The sequence below is a fragment of the Corapipo altera genome, unplaced genomic scaffold, assembly GCF_003945725.1.
Source record: "Corapipo altera isolate COAL_440 unplaced genomic scaffold, ASM394572v1 0, whole genome shotgun sequence".
In the NCBI taxonomy this organism is placed as follows: Eukaryota; Metazoa; Chordata; class Aves; order Passeriformes; family Pipridae; genus Corapipo; species Corapipo altera.
In genome coordinates this window covers 6,911,450-6,927,320 of record NW_020884872.1, presented here as the reverse complement: position 1 = coordinate 6,927,320, position 15,871 = coordinate 6,911,450, and the positions used below count along the sequence as shown (strand labels likewise).

At 37.3% G+C, this 15,871-nt stretch overlaps 1 protein-coding gene across 11 annotated transcripts in view; it reads right to left on the bottom strand.

Annotated features, from left to right (window-relative positions):
- Positions 1–243: 243 nt before the first annotated feature.
- Positions 244–15,871, bottom strand: part of CASK (calcium/calmodulin dependent serine protein kinase) — a 201,447-nt gene continuing 185,819 nt past the window's right edge. For 7 of the 11 annotated variants that reach the window (XM_027635954.1, XM_027635978.1, XM_027635994.1 and 4 more), the window contains 5 exons: positions 13,318–13,398; positions 13,146–13,226; positions 10,754–10,956; positions 8,896–8,979; positions 244–2,958 (listed from right to left, as the gene is read on the bottom strand). In XM_027635954.1, coding sequence (XP_027491755.1) covers positions 2,782–2,958; positions 8,896–8,979; positions 10,754–10,956; positions 13,146–13,226; positions 13,318–13,398 — 626 coding nt within the window. In that variant the 3' untranslated portion in view covers positions 244–2,781. The remainder of the gene's footprint in view (positions 2,959–8,895; positions 8,980–10,753; positions 10,957–13,145; positions 13,227–13,317; positions 13,399–15,871) is intronic. The other 4 variants (XM_027635964.1, XM_027635988.1, XM_027635999.1 and 1 more) reach the window with 1 other exon arrangement.

The window sequence follows — 15,871 nt, the reverse complement described above, 5'->3', positions numbered from 1 at the left end:
AAGCTCTCCAAGTCAGTCTTTCTACTGTGTAATATGAACTGAATGGTAGCTCCACTTAAGAGAAGAAAAGTGTATTAGTTACATTAAATCACTACTTATTGTCATCTACATAAGGCAGAAGCACCCTCATGGGCCTTATGAGTTTTCTTTCCTTACAAGTTGGATACACAGAAACTCCAAGAAATTCACATTAACAGAGTCAAAAGTGTGTAGTTAAAACATTTATGATGGACTGTACTCGAATTATCAAAATTACTTTACCTGTTTAATGTCATAAACATTTTGAGATGAAAAACGTGTCACTGAAGTCAGATACCAATGCTCACCAGAGAAGTTTGTATTTCTAACATCAGAAACACTCCACTGCTTGATTTTAAGTAGGTCTTCCCATCTTTGTGCTTTACTGGGAAAAGAGGTAGTTCTGAGAGTGAATGAACCTTCGATGAGCTCAGCTACTGTGTAATATTAACATTGCAACAGCTGATCCTACAGGAACACTGGCTAAGGTTCATCCAGAACTAAAACAACATAGCACAACTACTTGGAAAATTACCTCTTACTCACTAAACAGTTCACAGTTTGCACTATCCCCTTTTTCAGGGGCTAAATTCAGAACAGATGAGCACCTACTATTACTCTGATAGGTTCCCTCTTGCTTATCGAGGCCCACGCCGATAGTTTCTCATGGGTTAGTTACCACAAAACTACAAACTCAAGGGATTCGGTTACAGTTCTGGTTTTGGGACACAGCCCCAGCCCTGTGATTCCAGCTGGGGCAAAATGATGGATCAAGCTCCCTTCTGCACCGTGGGCTGCAAGTCGGGCTGTGAATGCAGCTCAAAATAGAAACCTGCCTGCCCTGGCTGGATGGGAGGATGCCTGGCCAGATCTAGATTCTACCTATGGATTTCACAAGAATAGGGATTTGACCACTTGACCTACAGAAGGAGTAGGCAGGAAAAAATTAGCAAGAATTACCCCTATTATAAATGTTCAACTATGAGAACCTGTTCTGATTACAACCCAGACAGCTGGAACAGCCCACGGATCCACTACAGCTGATAGTTCCACTCTGAGTATAAATCCCTTTAGAACACTGTATCATTTTAAAATAAACACTAAACTTCATACTATACAACAGCACAGCCAACCAAGCTCTGACGAGAAGTCATTTTAAGGAACACCATATTCTGACACCTAAAAAGAGGTGGCAATGTTTGCTTCCCTTAACCATTTTCACTAAAAATGCAAACCACCTGGGCCAGTGAGAGCACGAAGAAGGGAAATAAAGTGCCAGGTCAATGCATGGTTATATTTTCTTACTTGGGTCTGCTCTAATTCTAACTTTGTTGAACCTGTGCTGGTCCAGGCAGAGCAGAGCTCCCGGACAGACTTGCAGTCTGTGCCCTACAAGGGCTTCCCTTACAGACTTAAAGACAATTTTTCTCACTGCACAAGTCACTGGTTTGTTCTTCAAACTCCCTGTGATGAAATGAAGGACCCAAAAGCATTTAATTGTTGAACACATAAAAGGAAGTATATTTAAAATAAAAAAAATTGGTCAGACTGTAGAGTCAATTACCATTTTTAAAGGAATTTACAGGGCTGTTGTAGATGAGTCTTTTGGAATAGTCAGTTTATCGCAATGCCTAAACTGGTTTCTTCATTGCACAGTATTTTCTTTTAAAATGTGTGCATCTTTAAACAATTACATACATATTAAAAATCAGCATTTCTTTGCTTAAACTGAATTAAAACGTTAATACTCTCAGACAACACAGATCTGAAATGGTGAAACCAGTAATTGCCCCCTCCCACCTTACAACAAATTAAATTGAGACAAAATTACAAACACATTTCACTACATGATTATTATTAATAAAAATCAGTTTTTCTTTTTTTTTTTTTTTTTTTTTTATAAAGTTGCCCAAAATGCAAGGGATGTGCATAGGTTTACAACTTAAGTCAGAATAATATTTTACTTTATTCCCTTGGGTACGTGTTCCCATGAACGGAATGTACTTTGCTGTAGATTACAGGTTTTATCAACACAGATACACCAACGGCATGAACGCTTGCGACTGTCCACATGCATTAAGAGTCAAGACCCAATTTCAAATTTCTAAAAGTTTTACAGAGTTCTTCAAAGAGACAGTATCACATTATCTGGATGTTACACAAAAGTACTTAAAAATACTATCCTAGGAGAAAAAAAAAAAAAAAAAAAGGCGAAAAAAGGCCTTTAAAATTTATGAATTTGTTTCGTAACCACTAGACTAATTACTTCAAATAAATAAAGGAAAGCAAAGTATTCCAATCCATAAAATCAGACTCTAAAAAGAATGTAGTGTTCCACCCCCAAGGTAAGGTAACAGAATCATATTATTATTACTATTAAAATAGATTATAGAAAGCAGCATCTATTTTGTGCAGTTTTTAGGGGCCCTTGAAATAAAAAGCTATGATTTCCAAAAATATAACATTCCAAAGGACTGAATAATACATATATTTAAAGATACATTTTATTAAAGTTTAGGAGAAATGATTAAAAAAAAGATACTGTCTCTTTAAATTAGTGTTTCATCTTTTTTTTTTTTCCCCCTCCTCCTATCTATTCAGACATGACAATAATTATATTTTAGGTCACACTACATCTAGGTAGTCTCTAGGGGCCAAGACCTGTTGACACAAGGTCAGTAACGAAGAGGTTTTCCATGTATGAGGTGGTTCCCAGTAATGACAGGTTGGTTTTTTGTTTCCTCAATCCTCTCATGCCCGGCTCTAGTAGACCCAGGAGACCGGGACCCACTGTGAGGCTGTACACACAAGCTCGATGGCTTCCTCCAGGTGCCTGATAGTCTCATCGATTTCATTGTTGATAATTGTTAGGTCAAAGTAGTGTGCATATGTTCTCTGTAAGATTTCAGACTCCTTCTGCAGGCGCTGAAGAGACTCGTCCTGTTCGCAGGGCAGGAAACAAAAGGGGAGAGAGAGAAGTTGGATCGTTTCGTGCTCTTCTACAACAGCTCCTCAACTGCTGCTCACGGAGAAGGAAATGGTCAAAAAAGCCCCAGGGAGGTCTAAGTGCTTTAGCTCCCCCTCCTACATCTATGGGAGTCACACGGGAGAAACTGCACAACTTCCCTCTGGACGCTGACACTCAAACAGCACTTGGTCATTGTTGTTACTTGAGACAAAACACAGCTCTAGTGTTAAAAAAGCGAGGTAGAGGATGGAAGCTTGGAAAAGCAGCACGGACATGAGCAACGGACACCATATATGAAAAAATTGGACAAAGTGCACAAATACGAGCTATTGGGCCTATGTCCCAGTGAGAACACCAGCAATAGGAGAGGGTATATTGTCAGGTATCAGCTGTTCCCAGTTTTGGTAATGTTTGCTGTTCCACACCAATCTTCTGGGTCTACTTGCTTTAATAATCATTTACTGATAAGGAAGTTCTCCTCTGTGGTTCCTATCTTGGAGTGTGGTGTTTCCAGCACCTCTTAGTGTGAGGTCCTGGAGATGAACCTGGCAGAGAGCAACATCAGGCTGCTGCTCGCCCTGGCTCTGTGTCAGTGCCTGCACAGAAGCACCTGCATCCTACTTTGTGGGTGTCCTACAGGGCTCTGTGTAGCCCAGAATGCTGCAGCCACTGGCTCTGCTAGTGAGGTCTGTCTGCCTGAGGGAGTTGGATGCAAAAGGCTTCTTCCTAGGGCTCTGCAGCACTTCTAAATTTGAATTCTCTTACTGCAAATTCCCTGAAATTTTCCTGAAAAAAACCCAAACCAAAATATTTGCTGTTTTCAGGAACCTTGAAATAGCCATAGGAAAGTGATCAAGTTCTTCCTGGCCCCACAGGTTTGGGATGGATATGGTGCAAAATGACTCCTGCTGCCCTGTAGTATCTATAGGCTCACTCTACTTGATCAATTAACTGGGACACACTTCACTAAGCAGAGTTTTAGGCTGCAGGAGATACAGACACAGTGCCCATAGCTTTTTCACCAGAAATGGGAATAGAATTTTATCCAGCTAAGAGACACGCCCTCCACCTTCTTTGTTCCTGTTTAAACTCCTCAAGTATTTCTAATTACCGTGACACGTAGCTGTGGAAAAACAGCTTTCAGGTCCTTTGAAGGGAACAACCTGCACTGAGACAGTTCTCTTTTCCTGTAGCAATGAAACCAGCACTTCTGGAGGAGAAGTTCTGTACCAAAGTTACAGTTTTGCTTCTCTCCTGAGGCAAATTTCATTCCAAGTCAGACAAATACTCCTCACGCACACTTTTGTACAAGGAATGTTCCTTGTATGGACCATTCTGCGTCTCCAGCAATGCCTGAAACTTCTGTAGAAAATACCAGTGTGTGCAAATTTAAATTATGGTATTAGCAGACGGAACAATATGGATCAATACCAATATTAAATATTCTTGTGGAACGTTTCATATGGCCCAGTGTCTTCAAGCCAGAAACCTAGCTAGGTGAACTTCCAGCTTCTCATAGATTCCAAAAAAGACATCAATTTATATCAGCTGAGCATCTGACCTTGTCTGCTTAAATTAACCTACAAAGGTAGGTTAATAATCTGTGCTTTAAACATATCCAGTTGAGATTAATTTTATATTTAAAGCCTGTCTTGTCAAAATCATATTACACTTTGAAAAGTGTTAATCTCATGGTACAAGGGTACAAGTACCTGAAAAGCCCCTTGAAGCCTTAGAACTCCTAAGTCCATATGTGGGTTTTTAATTGCTATTCAGATTTCCCATCAATGTTACTTTTACTTACAGGTATGAGAATGAACTTTTCTCACTGGAGCACCTATCTTGCTGTGACTGACAGTAAAATCTGAAAAACTTACAGCTATCTTATCTTAAAAAAACATTAAAAAATGTTTCAAAAACTCAGTAAATTTTAGTATTTTTCTGACTTAGCTTCTCCTAGATCCAAGTTTACTGGGATCAAAGTGTGCTGCACTTTGGAATATCTAAATTTCCTGGCCTGTTGGAAATGTAAAACATTACTTCTTTCATACACTCTTAGGGGCACTAATAAGTTAGGCCATTACAGAATTTTCAAACAGCTTCAAACTTTTACAAGTTTTGCAAAAATAGAAGGTATTACAGTTCTTGATTATTGTTTTATTGAGGGACCAAGTGTCACCTGTGACTGTGATGGAGTATCTATTTGAACACGTCAGAGTTCTCTCTTTTTTAATCTGAATCTGTAAAACTTAAATGCCAAGATTATTTTTCAAAGCTAACACTTAAAATATTTGCTGTACTAAGCTCCTCTTAACTTCTCTAAAATTTCTTAATTAAATTTTGAATAGTGAATATCCCAAATTATTTTCCAAGAAGCATATTCTTCAGCAGTTGTGCTCTCAATAGCTTCAAGAAAGAAGATATTTATCAAAATGTTTGGCTTTCTGCAGACAGACACATGAACGGCCACAACTTCAGTAATTTAACATTTGTGAACACAACATCTGCCTTTTCTTCTTCCCCCAGCTCTCATGCAATGGGCATTTTATGTGGGTCTGGTTGCAGTGTGTGCCTTATTGGAGCAGACTTTGCTTTCCTAAGTCAGTTCACTCTCCTCATCATCTCTCCTTCTGCACCACAGTTGAAAGGAGTGAAACACGGCTTTATGTCTCCCACGCACATAAAGGCCACCAGTGGTATCTTCAGTCTCTGAGGACTGGGTTTTTTTGGCCTGAAAGTAAACAGGACAATAGCTGCTGCTTGTGACAGTCAAAGCACAGCCTAACAAATTTCTAATATTCCTTTCTAAGGCTGTGGACAATGTATAAACACACCATCAGGGCTTTGCCAATTTTGCCTCAATAGAAAGAAATTAATTTAGTCAGTTTAAACAGCTGGTGGACTGCAAACGTCCTAAGAAAAATTCCTTCTACTCTTTAGCTGTAGGAAGGTAGCGCAGCTAAAAGTCAGAAGAATTTGGCTCAATAAAGATTTAAATCAAATAAGTGGAGCCTGTCAACTCCTCTTTGCTGCTCTCTGGGCAATGGGAGGCAGGAAACAGCCAGAGGAGAGAGGAACTACCCTGAGGTTTTCTGATATGCTCCCTCCTCTCTCTGTTTTAGCACAACAATCATCTGATTTAAGTTTCCTTTGTCGAAAAGGACAGGTGGGTGCACTCTGGGAGATCTCCTATAGGATTTAAATTGGTCTTGTGCTTTGCAGCATTGCTCACAGTGCATTGCTATATTAATTTGAAAGCATAATATTTTGTCTCCTAACTCTTGCTGGGTGGGCCTTGATTATAGAGACATTTTGTGTGGTCTGTGATAGGCTAAAGTGTCTCAAGAGAGATACATCCAAGATCAGGCCTCTGCGCTGACTTCACCACAAAGTTCAGATATTCAGCTGTAAGAGTAGAAATTTTACTCTCCAGTCTCTTTTTTTTTTTTTTTTTACTAGCAGACAATCTTAGTGCAGATATCAAAAGTCATTTTTATATTAAATTTTTATTCCATTGGCAAAAGTAATGTTGAATGGGAACAGCAAATCTACATTCTAACACTACTGCAATAATCAGAACTACCTTGTCAGCCCCTAGCTGGTACTTACAGGCAGTTTTCTGCACCATTTTGGCAGCTATGTACAATTAGTACGAATGCAGGAAAATGAAAAGAAAAGCAAAGATGAAATTTAAGAAAACATAAAGGGGAGGGGTGAAAAAGGACAGCCATTTACAGAAGTGCTCTCAAAAAGCTTAAGCAAAATAAACAAGGTAGGGCAGGAGGATAAATGGAAAGGGACACTCATTGTGCAAATGAACCTTTCAAAAAGGAAGCATGAACGGGAAATAGGAAACACACACTCCTCACCCTTGTTTGCTGCCTTGCAGGCTGCAAACACACAGACACGGTTTGCAAATCTCCTTTCATGCAGCCCAGTAAACATTGGAAAGTAGGATCCTGTAGTTGGGTAAGGTCTGCTGCTATTACCATTGCCTACTCCTCCCATTCCTTAAGTTTAATTGATTCATAAATCAGCATGTTTTGTAAGTGTACCCTTACAATTATAAGTTTTATAAGTTCAGCAATTCATGTGCCTGGGTGAAAGAAACCCTGCATACACAGAGACTTTTGTCACAAGAGCTTAAAACAAAGACAGAGTCTTGCAGCAGGAATGAAAATATTTATAACATAATACTTCTGGCTAATATTTCTTTGGCCTGAAAATGTATTTCCCCACCACTACTATTGCAGGTACATTTCTGTCATCAGTGCATCACAGAAAACATTTTCTCCCTCATATGAACTGTCCCCAATATCTCAGTATTATATCCTACAGAAGGAAGATTAAAAGTTAAGTACCACTGGCAGATGAGTGAGGCCAAGGAGGACTATTTGGGAGCTCAGACACAGCTATGGAGGCAACAAACCCAGGCAATTACATAATTTCACAGGGTACCTGGTTGCCTGAGTGCTGCTGTAAACACAATGTTCACTTGACAGAGCCTAAGAATGATCTTATTTTTTTAATTGATGCAATGTTATTTGATGACACAAAGGCAAAGGTAGCGTAGATTACGAAATTTTAGTATTTTACCAAGACTGTACTGATGTACATCATATGGCAACACCAGCAGTTAGATAAACTGTCACTTCACTAACGTGGCAAATTGTGATGTTCTGAGAGATCTTTGTCTTTACACTCTTGAAATGTTCCCATTAGGCTATGGGTTCTTAAGACACTGTGAAAATGACAGAACTTAATGCTGCGAAAGTGAAAAGATGCTTGTTCCCCTTCCCACTTTTCTTCTGGCTATAAACTTTCACTGCTTTTCTGGATTTGTGCTTGTCAGAGTCTTTGTGAGCTGCTTAAAAACTGACAAAAATCCAATTTACAGCTAAAGTAGCCCACTAAAGGGTCATAGTGAACTAGCAGAATGCCTCAGCTGCCAGTAAAATTGCAGCTTGAGGCCAAAATTTTTCACTCTCCACATTCTACTTTAATATAATCATTCAGGGGATTTGCATTTAAATATGTTTGTCTTGTTCCTTATTTTCCTCCAAGCCTCTGCAGTGATGTCATAATTTCATGCTTATGATACTGTAATTACATTTCAACAGAAACAGGCTGTAGTGACAGGGCTTCTGACTTTATGTTTGGATGATCAAGGAAATATCTAGGAGACTTGGAATAGGTTCATGATCAAATCTAATTGATTAAATACTTTAATATCATGCTTTTAAAAAGGCTAAGCAAATAAAGTGTTCGCAAAAATACTGTTTTTCCTGTTGTGAACTAAATCCAGAATTGCTTGGTATCATCTTTGAAATCAGTAGCAATCTGCTGAGTGGGCACTCCATAAAAACTAAGTAGGAAATGTAGGTTATGGACCTCCATGAATATTTAGCATTATTTCACAAGTAATTGCCCCTCTGGTCAAAGCATCCAATTCTCAGAGAACAGTCACCAAAATTAATAAGCCTATTTGTGACATGCATTTGCTGTGCAGGAAAAATTCTAAAGCTAAAGGTGGGATGACAGCAGAGTCCTGAACACCCATTTCTTCAGCTCAGACCAGCAGTAATCCAGTGCTGAGCACTTGGAATTGGGTAATTTGTGCCAATTATTTGTCAAGGATTTGGAAATGGATCTTTGAGGTATGGCAAGGAATGAAATAAAAGAATGTGTACTTTAAAATATACCACATGGATCCTTCGACTTGAAGTTCACATTTTGAATTGGTTAATGAATAAGAAATGTATCTCAATCCACTTAATAATGCTGTCATTCAACTGTCTTTCTGCCTCTCCATTTACAGACAAGGAAACAACCAAAGAGCCTGATCTGCATATTTGAATCTCATCCTTAATTCTGGCTCTAATAAGACATCAGACTGCAACATGCCATACCTCATTAATGCCTGGGGTAATCGTAGGTGCAGCAATAAAAACAACAAAAGGAGCAAACTCTGCAGTTCTCAGGACCTTCAATGCCTAGGTGAAAAAAAATCAGATAAATCAGAGGAAACCCCCAACAATCAATGTGAAGTAAGTTTAGTCACACAAGCAAAATATACAAATCCATGACTTACCAATGCTGGGTTTGTTTTGAACTGAACTGGAGTCAAAACCTTAGTAGTACAGACACTTAACTTTTTGTATTATATTGCATTTTTGGTGGTCAAAATGTATATTTATCCTTAATTAAAGTGAATTTATGAGACAGTAAAGGCTTTAGCATTTTCAGAGAGGTTCTTGCCATACAGTCTCAAAGACTGTGGAATTCTGTTTGCATTTAAACTTACTGATTAAACACCACGTAAAAAATATTCAGTCATGCCATAACTAGGGAATATTGATTAGAATATAATTTTTTGTCTGACTTCTTCTAGCAACTAACACTTGTTAATTATTATTTTCTTAAACAAATGAAAATGTGATGTGAGTAGTTCGAAGTTTTTAAAGACTGAGCATAGCACTAAATGCAGTAAATATAGCATCAATCCCCTGAACCAAATAATTCAAGAAAAAATTCAGGAAAACTCATGTAACTAAGAGCACCCAAGGGAAAACCAGCAAGATAACCAGGAATAAGTCCACAAACAGGTTGCCCTTAATGAGCTGAGATGGATGAATGAGGAGGCTGGTTAGGAAAGAGGCTTGCTAGACATGTGCTGGAGGAAAAGCAGCTGTTACCAAATGTAAATACATCCTAACTAAGATTAAAATGGCTTCTGAGAATTGCACTGCTTTTGAATAATGCACGTTGAAAAGGTTTATCAAGAGAGTTTGCTGTTAACAGCCGTTCCATTTGAACTAACTACAGATGCTGCTTTCCCTGAACACTGTTAAATGTGGGATTTTATTTTTCAGAACAGCACCACACCAGTGTACTGTGAACTGTCCTAAATAACTTAGCCAGGTATCTTATTTCTGTTATGAAAATCTTAAAAGAATTTGAACTTATTGAATCCGTTCACAATGAAGAAAGAAGTTAGCAAATTTAAATAGATCACACGGGTCACAGTTTTATCTTTCCTCCCATTTCCTTCCACCTGCTAGAATTTAAACATCACATTTGTCCATATTCATGATGTTTCATTTAACAAAATATACAGATTCCTGTGAATTGGAAGTAATGACTACATGGATGTTTCAAAGGAAACGTATCAGAATTTTCCACAGAAGATTTTATACAATGAATAAACAAACTATTAGTGTTCCTCGAGAGCCTGATTTTTATTCCTGCCCTCTTTTGAAAAGGAAAATGCCACAATGCAGAAATGACTTCATAAAGTAACAACACTGATCTGGTCATTGTCCAAACAGGATAAATATCAGTGATTAACCACAAATGTTTCTGACTGTGCTCAATAGTGATATGCAGTCAAGATTCAGTCAGGAGCAAGATTACCTTTTCATAAAGCATCAGAGAGAAATTTTTGAAAACATTACTCCTGCCAGGCAATGACAATGACTTGTTTCGATATGTTTTACTGGACATGAGGGCAATATAGTAAAAAGTCACATGGTAAGTAAATTTTCAAGCTATAGTGATTGCTAAACTATGAATTTGTTTCTGCTGTATGTTCTTCCAACCAGGTGATTACCAGAATTCCACTTCCCAGATCGATACCTTGGTGGTTCAAGGGCTTCTGTTCCACACTACTTATCTACTGTGCAATCAATAAAAATAAATATATCTCAATACGATTAGGTTGAAGGATTTGTGATGAGTCCCATTTTCACACATTTTCTAATTAGTTACCTGAGGTTCTACATCAAGTATTGCAATTAGTCCCTGCTCATGGATCTTTCGTATTGTTTCCAGTTTTGTCCCGTACATTGCATCCTCGTGGCTGCCATATTCCAAATACTCATTGTTTGATATATCCTGCATCATTTGGTCATGTGATACGAAGTAGTAATTTTTGCCATTTTCTTCATCTTTCTTTGGAGGTCGGGTTGTATCTGAAAACACAAAATATTTTAGTACACAAGCAATATTAGGTTTTTATATGGTTTTCTTTTTTTTGGTTTATCAATACTTATTCACTGAATGATGACCTGTCAAATCACATATGAAGCGTGAGCTTGAGGTAGCCAGAATGACAGGCACCAGGAATAGCAGGAGTCTGAGGGATATGTATTGGTCATAAAAAACCCTTCCCTGGTCAAGACTGTAAGACTCTGTAAAACACCACATCTCTTCACAATCTACTGCCTTTTCTTCCAACAACCCTACCATAATTTCAAACAAGGTATCCAAAAACTGAACTTATCTTCTACTTTTAGTTATACCTATTACTGTTCTGAGGATTAATTAGCAATGTTCTGAAGATTAATTAGGATATTTCAAAGATGAAAAGTTCTATAGAAATTATTATAGATCATAGTTATTTTAAGAAATTAATGAACAATGGATTATATAAACCATATAATATCACTATACTACTCACTGATGTCCTAGGTCTACTAAACTTCAGATCCTCATAATTCTCTCAAATCCTCTTCTTTTCTAAAAACATTTCTGTACTTTCCTTTTTTTTTTTTAACTTGAGTTCTTATGAGGTTTTCTTCTTATGAGTGTGAAAGCATAAGACTGAAAAGTAGGCAAGGACCTGACTACTTATGGGGCAAGAGAGATGAAAGCTACTTACCAATATCATACTTTTTGAATGTATGACTTCTACTGACCTATGTGCTAAGAGAACTATGGCCTACTAATCTTTTTAATTAACTGCCATTGTCTGTGACATGACCTTTTTGATCAGGTTTTCACTTTGTAGATAATTTCTCCATAAAGCATTCCCCAAAACTCTGCACCCAACTTAAGGTCCATCTCAAAAACTACCTAATCTACCATGGTTTTGTAAAAGAATGTAGAAAATGCATATTTTTAGTCTTCTTATGTAGCCACTGAAACAATTTCAGTGTTTCCACAGAGAAAGAACCTAATGCAGGCAACCTAAAGCATGATCACCACGGTACAGATGAGTCCATTTTCACAGTATCTGAAGATAAAATAACTAGTTCAGCTTCTCCCTCTCCACGCCAGTACAGTTAGTACCTGAGAGAAACTGGGTGAAAAGCATACTGTAAACATTTATTAGGCTCTGATTTAGTTCTTTGCAATGGAGATCATATTTGCTGGGTTACTTACTACCTTCCCCCCATATAATCTTGTCTGTACTGAATAAGATAAGTACAATGCACATCACATACTCCTGGTACCACACATCTAATTGAGGATTTTAGTGTCTAGATATAAACAGTAGTGTGACAAACAGTTCAGTGTCACATTGCTGCTGGGGTGATCTAACAGCTCATGCTTTCTGTTCTCCTTCTGATAGATCTGGTCTTTATCTGACTCAGGGGAACTTAGATCAGCACCCAACTAACCCTTTCCCCATTCCAAATAGGTTTACAGATAAGGTCTTAAAAGAATACTTTTAGCAACAACAAAGTCCTTATATGTGGAAAACCACCACTTTTGAGCCATGAATGGTGTTTCTGAAGTCAGTCTAAAATAGAGTGGACAGTCAGGGACTGGATACTCTTGTTTCAGTATCCTTAGCTTGAGGAAAAAGGGTGCATCTCCAAGAGACCATGTAATAGGATATGCAATTCCTGCCATGGTATTGATAGAGACTGTCATGAAGGGAAAAACACCTCTGTGCTCTTTGTAACAACCCACTTGTAAGCAGTGAAGTTAATTGTGTTTTCTTTTTCTTATTGTCATCTCTGGAAACTTGAGGTTATTTTAGTAGTACCAGCCCCCAAGACTAAGCTGTGAGAAGTAATTAAAACATTCAGATAAGGTACACATTAAAGGTTTCCTCTAAATCCAGTTTATATGTCTTCTCATGGGAACCATACACAGCTAGAAATGAGAAATGTTTTATCCTTCATTCTGAATTAAGGAACATTTGGGTAGAGAGAAGCAAGAAGTTTTGTGAATAACAAGAAACACTCGATGTAAAATTGGTGCTACTTTCCACCCCTCCCTTTGGTAAATCAAAAGAAATACACCCAGTCCTAGCACAGTTCCCACCTTCAAGACTCATCTCAGCAGAACTGAACACATGTAGTAGAACAACAGGGGTGTTGTCAAGGATGACAACAAACAATTTTGCAGTACACTGAACATTGCTACTCACGAGGAATGGGGTAAGCAAATCTGTCCGGATGTTTTGTGATGAGTGTGTTTTTTATGTGTCTTCTTCCGACACCGTGTGCACCTGAAGCACAACACAAACACAATTTAGAAATTTTCCACCAGAAGGACTTCAGAACTATGTTGTTATGTTCGGAAAAATAACCAAAAATTACCTAGTAAGACTAGTGTTTTCCTTTTGAATGCTGGCAGCTTTACTACTTCTTCATATGTGACGAGATCTAATTGATCAAACACTAAAACATAAAAGAAAGTCCCCCAAGGGATAAGAAAAAAGGCATATCAAGGGTGACAATTAATTCTGCTACAAATTACAATTTTAGCAAGTTTTAGATTCATAATACAAAGTAATATAGAAAATAAAACCATTCATTATGCATTTTAACAAGAGTGTTCTTTTAAAGAACTGTTAAGAGCAGTAACAAAGCTACTGAAATGCTCAAAGTTTGCATGTCCTTTCATGCAGTATTCAGCAGACCACAAAAATTAGCTCAAACAGCATGCCATTCACCTTTGCATTCCTAAGAAATGGCAATACTAAAGAAAAATCTGTAGACAGTGACCAACATGAATACAGTATGAGAACATCTATTTACACTGAAGATAGGGATACTTTCATTATAATGTTTTAACAAGATCTATGAGAAATGCATAGAGAAGACTGTTAGTACTTTGTGGTATTTATTCTTTCAAACCACCACCCTTTAATTGTAATTAGAGTTCTCTTTAAACACATGTGCTAGTTAAGTTGACATGCTTTTAAAACTCGTGACAGAATGAAGAATTCTAATGGAAAGTGATGGCATTACATAAAAGAACCTCCACCATATTTAGGGAAAAATTGTAAAAGTATTATTTCAGATATAATTTCAACTGCAGTTGAAATTGGATGAATTCCATCATGCCTATCAATCTGTTGTCAATTGCCAAGGAATATAATGATTGACAAATCAAGTTTTGTTCATTAAAACCAACTTATTCCTCCTGTGCCCAATAACACATCATCTCTGGTAACTCTTGCAGAATTCTAATGAAAAAAGAAGCCAGGAGGCAGTTAATTATATTTGTAAAGATTACAGCAATCAGCAATTGTGAGCAGAATAATGAACAAGAGTTTTCAGTTCTGTATTTTTGTGTGCTATGAAAAGAAGGGAGGAGAGACTGCACCTTAACTATGGGACCTTTGAGTGTTTCCAAATCTTAAGTGGTGTATTCACCCCAACTATATCCCACCCATCTTTTAGGATGAATCTGGATATATCCCTCTCCCCCATCCAAAACCCCTTAGGGAAGTAGGTAGTGGCAGGAGCTTTAGTCTGTTCCAGAAGTCCCCAGCCACCAAGATCAGCATGAAGAGCATGGGGCCCACCAGAGAGCACAAGCTCGTTGTACTAAAGTCCCAATTAAAGCAGGAAAGGATTTAACTTAATGTATTTCTTTTTTACAGGTCACATTTTTCAATTCGAGAGGAAAAGTACAACTACTTCAATTTGGTCAAACAACAAATTAATCAATTGACACACTCAACTGTTTAAGACCTTGAAAAGATACAGATATGAAAACTTCCCAGTCCATTTGAAGCATTTTGAATTTCATCCTAGAGAACAATCTCTTTCAACCTTTCCCCAAATCCTACAAACAAGAATTTAGTCATATTTTTCTTCCATTCCACAAACATGGAATTCTACTATCCTTTTTGCAATTTTACAGTATTTAAACTACTTAACAATAATTTCATACTAGAAAAAGCCAAAGATCTGCAACATGCTAAACAGTTTTACCATTCTAACCATCTAGGCCTGAGAGTATCATTTTCCATCAAAAAATAACAGTAATAAAAAAATCCACCCTTTATTTTCTTCTTGAACAAAACCATGTTATGTTAGATACAAACAACAGGTACAAACAACAGAAATGACACATATTAATGCCTTTATCACAAACTAGCAGCATGGAGAAGATGTGTCTCAGTCTACGTGGACTTAACTAATGATTGTAGGGTTTTCAAATGCAAAAGAAAAATGATAATTTTTTAAAAAATACACAAGATATGAGGAATACAGGGCACATTTAAAGACTGAACTTCAATGCTTCAGTGTTACTAGCTAATAAAGAAAAGGAGTTCTTGAAAGGAAACAGTAAGAAGCAAATAAAGAGGCATTGTCACTTGACAGGTTACTTACATGCACAGAGGCCATTGGGAGTAAGACAGCATGAAAAATGTACAGGGGTCATTGAGATATGGCTTGTAATATATTAGTAAAATAAAAAGTATATGCACAAAATAAACTTTACCATGCAATAGTCTAAACACAAGGCAAATAAATCACATTAAGAAATGATAAACATATTTTATAAAAGCTTGGCAATTTTCTAGATTATGCATAATAGGAAGCATAGCTCTAGTATGTTCTAAAGACCATTCTTTTCTGAAGTCCTGCAATAACATTTCAGTAAAATAAATTAAAAATATATCTAGATACACTGCAGTGTATCTCTAGAGCATTTATAAAAATATCAGCAAATCTAATACTGAAAAAATACTTCATTTTTTCCTGTGGGCTTTTGTTCAAAATTGTCTTTACAGTGATAAAACATATGATCATGAAATTGCCTAACACTCTAAAACGAAGCATGGAGGAAAGAAAAACAAGATTACATTTTTCTTGTAAAGAAGAATGCATTTGCTTCTAATTCTAAAAAGTAACG